Raw genomic sequence first — 13,999 nt, forward strand, 5'->3', positions numbered from 1 at the left:
CCCGGCAGGGCCCCTCCTGTCCGCCAGGGGGCGCCCGCCGCTCCTTCCCGCCCAGCACGAGGCCCGGAAGAGGCGGGGCGGGCCCGGCCGGGCCGTGAGGGGACCCGGGGCGGTGAGGGAATCCCGGGGCTCTGAGGGACCCCCGCGACCGTGAGGGACCCCTCGGGCCGGGCTACACACGGGCCATGGAGTCGTGGCAGCTCCGCTTCGAGACTCTGGAGGCTCTGCGCCTCTCCAGCAAGGGCCAACTGAACTACTGCCGCCACTGGCAGGAGGATGAGGTGAGGGCTTTGAAACACCCCCGGAGCGCGCGGTCAGGGAGCGGGGCTGACCCGAGGGGGTTCGGGCGTCCTGAAAAGTCGGGGAGCTCGGGAAAAGTGCTGGGAAAACACCGTGAGAAAGGGGTCAGAGGGGTACTGAGCTGCGGTCATAAAGCGCCTGGTGACGGAGCGGGTGTGCTCGTGGTGTGTTAAAGTTGTGTTGCTGTCTCGGTGTGCTTCGCGCTTACGGGGGATGTCTTCTCTCAAGGGTGCCTTGGAAGGGTGTGTGGCTCCCATTGAGCTCTCCCCGTACTGCGGCTGGGTCCTGGACAGCATTAGTGGGCAGTCAGCCCCAGAAATCACACCCTCCGGGACTTCTACGCCCAAACAATCCACCCCCGTCTCAAAACGGGCATCCGCGGAGAGGGTCCCGCCTGGCAGCCACCGGAGCTCTTCACCACCTTCATCCACAGAGCCGAGTGAGACCAAGGTAGCTCTCTGATTATAATCCATATGCTTATGGAGCAGCTGTGAGAAAAAACGTGCTGACTTGCTGCCATAAATTGATTAAGGCTGGTTTGTGGTCTGTTTTATAGGGAAAAGATGCTTAGTTTTAACTTCTTGTAGCATCAACAGAAAGTTTGAAGACTCCTCCTGGAGAATGGTTCAAAGTATAAACCTGTCTTGACTTCTTCCAGTGTAACATTTTTCCTGAGCGTTAAGACAACATGGAGGGTGTGTCTAGGCTTTCCAGGTGAATGTCCTGATTGGTCTTTATGAATGTCCTAGAGTCTCTTGGTATCTCTGCTTCCAGTCTTAGTGATTGGAAAAGTAATCATCCCAACCTCATGAACGTGCTAGAGGATACAATGGTGTGGCTGCACTACTGAGATACATAACTGCTCTAAAAACATGCATTCATTGACCCCTTTGCCTGTTTCTCAACAAATAATAGTTACGGGGACTTGATTTACCTGTTTTCCTCTGTGAGTTGTTGATCCTGTGCTTGGTCACTGATTTTGCTTTTACTATGACCACGCAGGGAAATGATCATCTCAGTCCCCTGGAAACGGATCAAGAAGTCTCTCCAGCAGTTCTGTCATCCAAAGTTGCAAAAGTCGAAGGCTGCATTCGAATGTATGAGGAGATGCACAGGTTGAAAGCAAAGGTAAGTCAAAAAAGGTTGAGGGGCTGTGTGTGAATCCCAGCAGAGCTCCATAGTCAGATGTAACAGTGCAAGGACAGTAAGTCCTAAATGTTGGTCCACTCTGGGCAATTTAGTCTGTATTTTCCTATATTCAAATTCTGCAATTGTGGTCCCTCTGTAATCCAGGAGAGGCTGAGGCAGAGGCAGGAGGAGCAGGAGCAGATGGTGAGGGCAGCCTATGCCCAGGCCAGCGAACAGCTGAAGCGCTTCGATGAACTGCGGGAGCTGAAGCGGCATCAGGAATTCCAAGAGTTGCAAGAAGTAATGGAGAAGAGGTGAGATTAGCTCTGGTATCCTTAAAATCATATAGCATTTAATCAAAGTGAGGATTAATTCTTGTGCCTGACACAAGTTCCGTGCTGGTCCCTTGTTGTTGAAAATTTCACCTGCTGCTTTTCTTGCATTGACTGTCCTGTTACAGGTTGTCAGAGTAGATCTCTGGTTACTGCTGAGGTTTCAGTGGTTAGAAAAAGACAATATTTGTGACAGTTAAAGTTCCCTTAGCTTATTTTAAGGGTAAATCGCGGTGTGTTTGTATTTTGTCTGGTGGATATCTTGAATACAGTTTTTCTGTCTTCATGTGTCTCGTAGCTCAAAGGAAGCTCAGGGGCAGCAAGAGAAGTTGAAGGAAGAACACCGACACAGAGCAAAGGTCTGAGGCTTTTAAGCGTTGTCTTTCATACAAGACCGTGACTACTGGGGGTGGGAACTGGAAAAAGACCAATTGATTTATTTGTATTTCCGTGGCACCCTGGTGTGAGGAGGGATTTTCTGGTGCTGACCTGGGCACCTGCTGCGGTGTGGAAATGCAGTAAAAGCACATGTGTTGTAGGAGCAGGAAGGCCCTGCAGGGCTGGGAGTCGTGAAACCGGGAAAGAGATGTAAAGCTGGAGTTCCTTAAATATTTTGTGACTCTTGTGTCTTTTTTTCTCCAGATATTGAACCTCAAACTGCGTGAGGCGGAGCAGCAGCGGCAGCGCCAGGAAGAGCTGGAGCGTTTGCGCAGGGAAGAGGGGCAGGAAAGATTGCGTCGCCTTTATTCCATCCAGGAGGAGCTGCTGCAGCTCAACCAGCAGATTGATCCCAACTACAGGCACAAAGACTTGCCCAGAATCGACCTGTCTGCCTACAGCAATCGTGGCAACCAGATCTGTGGGCTGGTGTCAGGGCTCATCCGTACCACGAGTGAGGTACAGGCTCTGCAGTTGTGCTTTGGCTGTTCCTTCATAAACTTTCCTGCAGTTGTCTTCAAAAGCAGCTTGTCAGGAGGCCGTTAAATAAGATGTCACAGCAATGTTTTTAGACTCACCCTATAAAGCATCTAATTTCAAAGGGGAGTTCTTTTCTGTGGCACTTCAGCTGTTCTCTTGAAAGCGGCTTATAAAAATGCATGAGGACTTCTGCGGGACAAAAGAGTCAAATTAAATGACTGTAAAGTCTTGGTGCTGTAACGTTCCTTTTTGAGACAATGAAATGTTCAGTATTTAACAATTCATGGACCATCTTATGATTTTCCTATGCTCATAAGCCTTTTGCAGTAACGGGGTTTCCTTGACATTTTTTCTCTCTAGGGTGGGATACAAACCTTGAAAAATAAAACACTAATAAGGCCAGTTCTTTGTTTCAGTTTGTCACAGCTGGCTTTCTGCAGAGGAAGTTGTCAAGACTTTTCACTGGAGTTCACTTACACTTGTCCAAGTGTGTTAGTAATTTTTGTTGTCCAAGATCTTACGAGATCTAGTCATGGACTAACATTATTTACAAATATTATGACCAACATTTTGTACAAATAAAGGAGATGGGGATGGAATGTATAGTTGGCTCCCAGATTATGTGAAGGCTCATGCTTCAAAGGCTCCTTGCTCTTGCAGTTGTTCCACAGACAGTGGTTAATGGTGTGTTGCCTCCTCTGTTTTTGTCAGAGAGGTTTCCCTACTCAAGCAGACGTGGCCAACACTGAGCGAGCCCTGCAGGAGATGCGAGGGTTGATATCCAGCATGCAGCAGGAAATCACTGCGGCCCTGGAAGAAAAAAAGAGGAAAGATGAAGAGGAAGAGAGACAAAAGCGGAAGGAATTAGAGAAGAAAGAGCAGATGAAGACTCAGACTCCTGTCCCTGCACAGCAATCAGGGGGAAAGCAGCAGAAGGAAGGTTGGTGAGGCTTTTTTTTAATCTTTATTTCTTTGCCTCCTTTCCCTCTTTTCAATCTTTTACCATTGGGCTAAAGGCTGCTTTGGAATGTTTCTGTTGTGGCGACACACCCTCCCAGAGCCTTTACTTTTAGCACAACTGTCAGAGTGGGTGTAGGACTGCTGGCAGAAAGCTTTTGAAATTGAACTGCTGCAGCATAAAATGACTGTGTTAGCTGGAGCAAAACCTCCTCTTTCTGGGCAGTATGGCATGTACTGGAAAATTAGAGAGGAACATCATGTCCTCTTGTGAATGTAGATGGCTCATGCATGATAGGACAAAACATACAAGGTCAGGCCACTGAAATTACTCTTCTGGGCAGTAAGTTAATTCCAGATATCCTAAGCTACTAAGCTGAAGGAGAACTCCTGTACAACTTGCAAACTTTTAGTTTATTTATGAACGTAACTTTCTAAACTAAGTTCTGGGGAAAGAAAGCACTCACGCAGCTCTGTTCCTTGCACTGTTTTAAAAAAAGTTTTCTTCCTAGAGGTTTAGGTCTTTCTTAGTCATTGTCTTTTTTGTTTTGTTTTTTCTTTCTTTTAATTGCAGGGCTTCAAGTTAAAACAGAAGAAAGTATTATGCAGTGGTACCAACAGCTTCAAGATGCTGCTGAGCAATGTGTTGCTTCTTTCAGTGAAATTGGAAACTGCAAAGGCAACACTGAGGTAAGGACAAATTATTAATACTGTCAAAGAGAGATTATCTTAGTTTCAAGGACAAATAGGTAGGACAGCTTTCATTTAAAAAAAAAATTAAAAATTCTAATGTAGCAGCCTCTATTACCAGTCTCCTCATCCAAACTATCATAGTAATATACTTGTCTGAAAAGGATTTTAAAGTTGTTTGTTTGTTCTGCAGGTGAAGAAGATAAAAACAAACCTGCAGAAAGCAGCTACAATCCCTGTGAGCCAGATCTCCAGCATATCAGGTCAGGAAAACGCCAAGAGCTCAGTCCCACTGAACTTCCTTTTGCTGTAAAGATTTTAGCAGGACACAACATACCAAGTGTTCCTATAATTATCCCTACAGCAGAAGGCTGGCCTGTGTACAGTCCAAGTCTGTGCAGCAGTGTTTGCTTGTGTTTTGAAGGTCTCTTGCTTCCCTCAGAGGCATCTTGCTCCATCAGGATTAAGTTTGGTGCAAAGGTGCCATTGGAGGTGCCTTTCAGGATGTGGATCTGGTGTTTGTGAACTTGATGTGTTCTGGGTAAGACTTGTCTGCTGGTTCCTAATCTTCTGTCTCAATACATTCCTTATGTATTTGCAGGCTCTAAGCTGAGAGAGGTGTTTGACAAGATCAATAACCTCCTGTCTGGGAAGGCTGTTCAGACTGAAGGGCAGACGGTGTCGGTGACTCAGCATCCACAGGGGCTGGAGTTCGTTTATTACAAACTTGCAGAGAAATTTGTGGTGAGGAGATCTCTTCATTGGGGTGGCACAGGCAGGCAGTGCTCTAGGAGATGCTTTTGGACACTGAACTCTGTCAGCTATGAAGAACAAAATCACTAGGTGTTCAGTTTGTGTGTATTAAAGAAATGAAAGAACTTAGTTTCTCTTTCTCTCCCATCCCTTATTTTATCTCTTCTAGGAGAAAAACACTTTTCAATTTCAGGCTTATATATTCTTATTTATTTCCTTAATATTAATATCTTATATATTCTTACATATAGTCTTATATATTCTGAACTAGGTGGGTACAGTGTTAGTGGAAAACAGTTTGATAATTAATTTATGATCCATCACAAAACTATATGTAGGCTCAAATACTTATATCTTGACAGAATTTTGAGGACAAAAAAACAACATTAAGGCTTGAGACAAACTCCAGTCCCTGCTGTGTTCTGCACCTCTCAAGAAAGGAAGTGTCATAGTTTAAGTGAAGTTAGTGGTATTTTTCTCTTGTCTTTATTTCCTAAATTTGGGCTGTTTGAAGCTTTTATCCCTGCAGGGAAAATATATGCAAAAATCAGTTCATGGAGTAAAACTGTGACTGATTTGTAAACATTTGAAAAATGATTGTTTGGAGTGAGGATATCTGTGCAGCCTGCACTTTGGGCCTGTGTTTGCTAATCCCTTTTTTCTCTCCTGAGCCAGAGTTTATTGTCATCCTCTGTGGGAGCTGAGGATATGGGGCTTCATCAGCTTTTCTATCCTTGGCTTCATAGCCATGGAAACATTAGGATCCTTTAGCAGAGATTAATTACAAAACCAAAAGGAATATTTTTACCTGAGAAATGACTTGAAGGGGTGGGGATTGACTTTCCCTTTCCCCCCTCCAGAAACATGGAGAAGGAGAAGTATCTTTCCACCATGATTCAGCCTTCCCAATTGCTGTGGTGCTCTCAGGAATCTGGGAATTACACCCTCGAGTCGGTGACATCTTCTTAGCTCATCTGCACAAAAAGTGCCCCTATGCTGTGCCATTTTACCCTGCTCGGAAAGAGGGGACTTCCATGGAAGAGTATCAGAGGTAAATTTATCACTGGCCTTTGCAATCCTTCTTGTCTGGTTGTAGAGAATCCCTGTTGACAGTACAGTTGACTTGAAGTAAGCTGAGAGCTGGCAGGGACTCAAGTGAATGTGTTTTGCTGTACTAATATTGGAGCGTCTTCTCATACTTAGGATGCTTGGATATGAAGTTCATGATTCTAAGGTGGAAGAACAGGATCATTTTCTCAAAAGGATGTCAGGAATGATTCGTCTCTACGCTGCCATCATTCAGCTCCGGTGGCCTTATGGAAACAAGCAAGGGGTATGTGGGTGGCATTATAATTAGAACCTTGTTACTATCCCAAGGGTCTGTTAAAATGTTTTGGAAGCTTGTTTCGTAGTGAAGGTGTGCTGAACTTAAACCATATATTTGAAGGGAGATGGTCATAATGAACAAAGCAATGCCAAGTAACTCCTACTGTGGACTTTAACTTCCTTTCTTTGTATTTCCACAACGATCAAATTTTATGTCAGGCTATTGTAAAATAACTTTATAAAGCAAAAAGGTAAATCAGGAAACTGCCTGTTTTGATAATAGCGTTTTGCAAGTAGTAAAGCAAGTGCTTCTTTGTTGCTTTATAGGCACATCCTCATGGTCTGAGCTACGGGTGGCGCTGGCTTGCACAGATGTTGAATCTGGAGCCTCTGGCAGATGTGACAGCTATGCTGCTCTTGGATTTTCTGGAGGTTAGTGGTGTGGATTGCTGTTGGTAGTTAAAGAGATCTAAATTGATGACAGGGATTGCTGAGGTGAGATTCAATATTTCCACATTCTTGCAAATACAGCTTTGAAGCTGAATGATTTAAAAACTGAAAGTTTTATGCACCCAACTTCTGTTGTTGTATTTGATTCCATTTAAGGTTCCTGATATTTTAGAAAGAGTTGCATGGTCCTGTAAGAATCAGTTCTGCTAAGCACTTGGCATCAGTTTGTACAGTGTAATGAGGTCCTGTGGCCCTTCCAGCCAAATTAGTTCATAAAAGAGGATGGGTTTTTCATGCTGAAAAGGTCAGAGCCTGATGGATATTAATCTTATATCCTTCAATATAGACCTGTGCTAAATAAGAGCCAAAATTAAAGGTAATTGTGATAGCAGTAACTGCATTTAGAAGATTTGCTTGTTTGATTGTAGATGTATTTCTTTAAATGTCTGGATAAAATATTAAGGGGTCGATATGGAACAGCTTCATTGCAGTTCTGAAACCCAATTCTGTAACCTGCTGTTTGTGCCTTTCTGTCCCACAGGTGTGTGGCAGCGCTCTGGTGAAGCAGTACGGCATTCAGTTCTGGAAAACAATGTTCTTCATCCAGAAATCCTATATCCCAAGGTATGGTATGTGGGGTTAGGAGTGTCAGTGCTTGCTCTTAAATGACTCATCCATCTTTTCCAGTCTCTGCCATCCACGCCCACACCCACTTGTGAATCAAACTCAACTTTCTAAAGAGGATTTGAAACGTGCTCTTTGTTGTTTCTGCAGAATTGAAGCCGTGACCAGCGCTGGCCAGATGGGCTGTTTATCACGTTTGAAGAATTTTGTGCAGGTAAGGCAGTTTTGGGTTGGTTTCATTTGTTTGTTTAGTTACCAAATGTTTTGGTTTGGGGTTTTTATTTCCCTCCGTTGGGCATGTGCATCGTTTGGATAGCAGGGCTGGCACTGTTTGCAGTACAGCTGATAGTCCATCCCTGTCACTGTGATCTAACCCATCCTTTGTAACTTTAAATTACTGAATTACCTTAATAGTAGTCATGATGTCAAACATCTTGCTACTTTCTTACCTCCCATCTAATTTTGCTCAGTGAAAATGTATTTTGATTGTAAAGCAAGTTCAGTGAGAGGAGATGTACAGGTTGAGGAGGATTCTGCTGAGTCATTTCTGTCACAGCTATTCCTTATCAGTGGTTGCTTGCTTTTGGCAGTTGTCCTAATAGATACACAAGGAAAAGACTCTTTGAACCTCTCTCTGTAGTGTTTGTTTAACATTGTATTTCGGCATATTTTTTAAATAAAGCCTGCAGAACTGTAAAATACTTGATTGTTTAAATTGCTTTGTCAATGTTGGCTTAGATTATGATATTGAAGTATGACAGCTTTGGAGTTGGTACTTCCATTTCAAAATTAATTCTGGTACATTTTATTAGCAATGCTTTGAATGTGTGCAGTAACAGCCATCAGAATTCCTGAGAAGAGATGCCAAATTAAGGTACACATTTATCCTCTGTTATTTGTCATTCTCTCTCCACTAGAAATGTCTACAGGAGAAGGAAATTCCAGTACCAAAGGGCATTCTGACACCTTCCTTTTGGAGAACATAAATGGGTCTGTATTTCCTGTCAGTGCTTTCAGACCTGGCTTCCTGTTCACACCCAAAGGCAAAATGTATTTTGTGCACAGAATCCTGGAGTGGTTTGGTTTGGAAGGGACATTAAAGCTCATCTTATTTCACCCTCCTGCCATGGGCAGGGACACCTTCCACTACCCCAGGTTGTTCCAAGCCCCATCCAACCTGGCCTTGGACACTCCCAGAGATGGGGCAGCCACAGCTTCTCTGGGCAACCTGTGCCAGGGCCTCCCCACCCTCACAGGGAAGAATTTCTTTCCAATATCCCATCTAACTCATTCCCCCTTGTCCTGTCTCTCCAGGTCCTTGTCCAAAGTCCCTCTCCAGCTCTCTTGAAGCCCCTTTAAGTGCTGGAAGGGGCTCTAAGGTCTCCCTGGAGCTTTCTCTTCTCCAGGCTGAACTCCCAGCCTGCCTCCAGAACAGAGATGCTCCAGCCCTGTGATGAATTTAGTGTCTTTCCTTTGGACTTGTTCCAACAGGTCAACGTTTCTTGCATGGGGGCCTCTGGACACAGTATAGAAGAATGAGAAGAAAATATTTTATCAACCTCCTAATTTTTAATTCATGAAGATTTATGTTGCTGAACATTGATTTGCTGTAGACTTGGAAGACTTTCTAAGCATTAGATTTTTATAAGTTCTTGTATAATAAATTATTGACAATGAAAGACTTTTCCTTCATATGTTTAAACACGTGGAAGATGCTTTAAATACAGTGTCCTGATGGCTCCTGGACTTAAAAATTGCACTGTGCCTTTCTGTTCGTGGAAGTGAAAATACCTCACAACTTTGTGAACTCTGGCAATATACTGTTTCAAGTTAAAAATTTTATTTTTACCAGACTGGGTTTTGTTTTTCCTAGAGGCACCGCAGTTTCAAGCTGTAGAAAACAGAACTGAGGCCATATGAGAAGTTGAATGTGATTTTCTGTATAGCTCTTGAAATTTCTGATAGAGGGTTGTAATATGTGCTTTGGAATTCAGGCCTTTAAAACTGTAACCTTGGCTTTAAAACGGACTGATAAATAAGTTAAATTTGTATTTGGTTTATGTATTTTGTAAACTGACTCTTGAATTCTTTAGATGATTGTTCTGGGAAACTGGAAATATCCTTCTGGTGTCCTTTTTTCCAGATAACAGAAGCAATGCAACTTTTATTAGTGTACTTGAACATGAACAAAGGTTTTTTTATACTGAGTGGGGATGTTTTAATTATGTATTGCATATCCACAATCATGGTGGAGAGTCACTTTGCCAAGACACTAATTGGTCCTGTCTGTTAGAAACAATTGTCTGCCTATGCCAAACCCAAGGAAGGATTTGATTGTGTATATGTGAAATACAACACTTGTCTTCTTTTCTGCTGATAGCTACCAGGGGGTTTTTATCATTTGTGGCACAAATAAAAGTATATATTTTTCTAAAGAACAAACATGATACCCTTTTCTGCCTCTGGATGCTCTTTACTGTTTCAGAAATACTAACAAGAACTTCTAATTGAATAATGTGTGTGCTTCCAAAGAATCAATATTTATTTTTAGATGTAGCTTAGGGTTGCATCTGCTGCTTGAGCTGAATGTTTGACTTGTTTTTGTCATTTTAGCAGGTTTGGATGTTGGCCAGCTGGTGTAATGAAGATGCAGTGCAAATGAGGTCGTATGCATATATTCATGGTATTTTTCCATGCATATTTATATCAAATATGACAAAGGAGAGGATCTCAGATGTGGAAATACTGTGCCTTCGGGCCGAGATGCATCGAAGTTGCTGTGAGTCAGACTCCTGCTTGGAGACAGGAGTTCCCAGGGATGCGATGGGATGTCACCACAAGTGCCTGTGCTTCTCCAGTGAAGTGCTTCACTCAAATAATGTGTTATTAACTCACACAGCCATCAAACCCACTCACCACTTCCAGCCTGTAACATTCTTCCTGCCTCACCAGCCCTCTCATCTCTAATTATTTAATTTTTGGGGAGGCAGAACCTTGCCATATCTATTTTAAACATCAATTTAATGCTAAAGGTTCATTTTCCATTGAATTTATGCATCAGGTTTTCAGAAATAGCTTTCCCTTGACAAGCACTCACAGCCTTTTGATGCTGTGTCCTTGCCAGGCTGCTGGGTGACACTGCACACTGCTTCAAGCAGCCACCATTAAAAATATATTTTTATCTATATATCTGTATATAGATCTAAATATAGGAAAAAATATGTAAAGCTAACAAGTTACATATAAATAATGTAAAATAAGGAGGCCGCTGCTTTTTGAGCCTGTCCCGGTGCTGCACAGGTGACCTGCCTCCATCGCTGGGCTGCAGAGCCTCGAAATCTCTGAGCCCCTAAACTGACCCTGGCTGCAGAGAAGCGGGGGCAGAACGCTCTGCCCCTACCCTGCGCGGGCATTTTAACCGATTCCCGGTGTAATTGTGGATTTTTGCGGTGCCCGAGGCCGCTCCCTGCACGGCACCGACAGGGACAAACGCCCTCCACACCCTGCCCCGCCGCTCGGCTCTTTCCGGAACTCATCGGCTCTTTCCGGAACCCCTCCCTCGGGTTTTTCCGGAACCCCTCGGCTCCCTCCGCCCTTCTCTGCCTGGGCGTGGCCTCCCCCCGCCCCGTTCCCGACTCTTTCCGAAGCCCTTCGGCTCTTTCCGCCGGCCGGGTAGGGCCGCTCTGCGGCGCTGACGTCACCTCCGGCCGCGCTATAAAAGGGCTGGCGCGGGCGGCGCGCGCGGTCCGTGGCGGAGGGCGCGGAGCCGGCGGGACGTCTCTGCTCACCCACCGACCCGGTGAGGGGCTGAGGCGAGGGGCGGGCGGGGAGGCCGTGAGCGCAGCCCGCTCGGGCTCACCGAGCCCCGCACGCACCGCCGGGCACAGGTGTACGGGCGCGGCGGGCGAGGCTGAGGCCGCTCTCGGCCGCGGCTGCTGCCGGGCGGTATTTTATCGCAGAGCCGGGCCGGGGCTCTGCCCGAGCGGGAGCGGAGCGCAGGGAAGGGCGGGGGCGGGTAGGGAGCCTTTCGCTTCCAGGGAACCCTTTCCTTTCCAGGGAGCGGCCGCAGCCGCCCTGGGCAGCGCGACCCGCGGCTGGAATCCCATTCAGCGCCCTGGGCAGGGATAAACGGGCAGAAAATGCCGTCCCCGGCCGTGGATCGCAGCCCCCGCCGCGTCCGCCCGGCCCCCCGCGGGCACAGCCCAGCCTTTCCCCGGGGGGCGATCGCTGGGGATGGAGCCCCCGGCGCCGGGAATCCTTGCACAGCAATGGCTTCCTGGGCAGCCCAGCCCTGTCCAAGGTCAGGGGATGGGCGAGGAGGAGGGAAGAGCGATGGAAGGGCCGGGGATGGTGCAGAGCCCGTTCCGCGGGGACCGGGGGCTCTCCGGGCGGGGACGGAGCCGGGGGTGGCTCGGCAGAGCTGGCGGGGAGGGGGCATTTAACAGGAACCCTCCCAGCCTCTGTTCCTTCCATATATGTGTCACTGTGATATATAGGGCAAGGTCTACGGCTTCCTTCGTAAAAGAATCAGGGTTTGTCCCTGCCGTGATCAGTTATTTTTTTAATATAATTTAAAATAAATCCAAGTCAATTCTTTCTCATTTTGTTACCCATATACACCTTACCTGCTTATAATGATACAAATCTACATTGCTGGGTCATAAATATGTGCCAATAGGGCAATCATTTGTCCTGGTATTGAAGGAAAAACAAGCATTTATCACTGTATATTTTTTCAGCGGGCTCATAGTGGCTGTTCAGGATTTTTTATATCATAAACCAGCTTCATGCTCCAGTGGAAAATGTACGTGACTCTTGAGCAGTCTTTCATACATATTTAAATAGGTTTTGAAGAGCAGTTGTCTGGAGATGGCAAATGAACACATCAGGGGGAAAAAAAAAAAAAAAAAGAAAAACCAACCCCAAAAAAAGCCAGCTCAGCCTGAAATGGTTCTGTATCTTTCTGGAAAACAAATAATCCATTTTCTTTTGGCATTTTGTTTTCAGTGAAGTGCCAGAAGATTCCGATGACTGTGTTCGCTGAAAGGCCTTGGTCAGGGATTCAGATTTGTTCAGAACGAATATTAAATCCCACTGTGGGATTTTTATGCATTTTAATGCAGCTAGCAATGAGTTCTTCCATGAAATCTTCATTTGTCCTTATTTATAGGTTGTGCAGAGAAAATGAGGAACAATAGGTTGGAAATGGGATGTTTTCTGCTGTACTGTGTGCAGGATCTGTAACTGTAATAATGGAATTGTTAAGCTGTGCCAAATACTTGAACCAAGATTACAGGTTACATTGTTCACAAGAAGTAATTTATTTCCATTCTTATTGGTAAAAAAAAGCTACAATGTCCGTATTGGCTGGATTGAAATAGAAATTGTATTTTAAAAATCAGATTTACATGTAATGCTTCTATGAGACCTGTAGTTGATGAAGTTAGCAAACATATTTCTGGTTTATTATTTTAATAACAGAGATAGCAACAATAGCAAAAATGGTGAATATCAAAGACTGTCTTTTACACATTTTAAGCATTTTGTACCCATTTTATTCCTGCACAGCAGGGAGGTAGGAGAAGCATTAAATCTCTTGAGACACGGGTGTACCTCATGGTGAGAAATTCCATTTCTCAACTATGACATTAATAACTGACCTTAGTAATTTAATGCAAATAACTTGGTATCTCTGCTGCCTTTTTTTTTGTCTATTTAATGTATTTATGGAGCTATAATTGTTTTATTCATAAATACATCGCTTTTTGGGGGCAACTAATCACTTCCCCTGTATGGGAGGAAATAATAGGAATTCCTCCCTTTTCTCTGCTGCATGTTTGTGTAGTGAGGGGGTTTGTTTTTTCCATTTGTCCCTGGGGTGAGTGGAGGCAGCAGAAAAATGGGGTGGAGCAGACTGCAGATGCCGTGGCTGGAGACTGGGTTGTGCTCCCAGGGCTGCCCATGGATCAGACGGAATGGGAAGCTGCTGGATCCCTGCTGCAGATCCAGGTGAAGCTGGAGAAGTGCACAGCTCCAGCAGCACAAAGGCACACACACAGCTGCAGTTTTCCATGGAGGGATTGCAGCGTGTCCCTGGGCATAACATAGGGTTAGGGGAGGCAAGGACTTTTCAGCTGAAAATTTGGTGGTTGGATACATGTAACAGCTACATCTCAAAAATACCTTTACCACAACTGCTACTTGGCCTTTTTTTTTTTTTACTGTGGTAATTGAAAGTAAACATCTTAGTGGGTATTTATATTCCAAACCTCCTGATTGAATTTGTGTCTTCAAATTAAGCCATCACACTTAATTATGCTGTAGCAAGAACCATCATTTGCCAAGTCCAGATAACTTGCTTTACTTTCTGTTTTGACCTTCAGGTTATGGTAGTTTTCTGTTTTGTTTACAACTAGTTGGAAAGGTTAATGCATAGCAAATGAATTAAGTTTTCCTGTTGATAGTGTAACCTTTTTCTGTGTGGGGCGGTCTCTCCTTCTCAACAGCTTGGGTGACATTAA

The 13,999-nt window shown here is 44.8% G+C and overlaps 2 protein-coding genes across 5 annotated transcripts in view; both read left to right on the forward strand.

The window, feature by feature from the left end:
- The first annotated feature begins 102 nt into the window (after nucleotides 1-102).
- On the forward strand, nucleotides 103-9,925 carry GLE1 (GLE1 RNA export mediator). The gene is made up of 17 exons (XM_027729887.2): nucleotides 103-281; nucleotides 529-750; nucleotides 1,303-1,428; nucleotides 1,594-1,742; nucleotides 2,059-2,119; nucleotides 2,403-2,657; nucleotides 3,390-3,618; nucleotides 4,210-4,325; nucleotides 4,519-4,588; nucleotides 4,927-5,069; nucleotides 5,939-6,129; nucleotides 6,282-6,411; nucleotides 6,732-6,836; nucleotides 7,396-7,478; nucleotides 7,629-7,692; nucleotides 8,396-8,468; nucleotides 8,970-9,925. Exons 1-16 carry the CDS (start codon nucleotides 186-188, stop codon nucleotides 8,462-8,464), a joined length of 2,109 nt encoding a protein of 702 aa, XP_027585688.1. The 5' UTR covers nucleotides 103-185; the 3' UTR covers nucleotides 8,465-8,468; nucleotides 8,970-9,925.
- A 1,255-nt stretch (nucleotides 9,926-11,180) lies between these two features.
- The window catches only part of SPTAN1 (spectrin alpha, non-erythrocytic 1), a 47,890-nt gene continuing 45,071 nt past the window's right edge, over nucleotides 11,181-13,999 (forward strand). For all 4 annotated transcript variants that reach the window (XM_039387791.1, XM_039387793.1, XM_039387799.1 and 1 more), the window contains exon 1: nucleotides 11,181-11,277. The gene's annotated coding sequence lies outside the window, so the exon portion shown is untranslated. The remainder of the gene's footprint in view (nucleotides 11,278-13,999) is intronic.

Source organism: Pipra filicauda, unplaced genomic scaffold, assembly GCF_003945595.2.
Source record: "Pipra filicauda isolate LSUMZ 115617 unplaced genomic scaffold, ASM394559v2 scaffold121_size3267253_pilon, whole genome shotgun sequence".
Lineage (NCBI taxonomy): Eukaryota > Metazoa > Chordata > Aves > Passeriformes > Pipridae > Pipra > Pipra filicauda.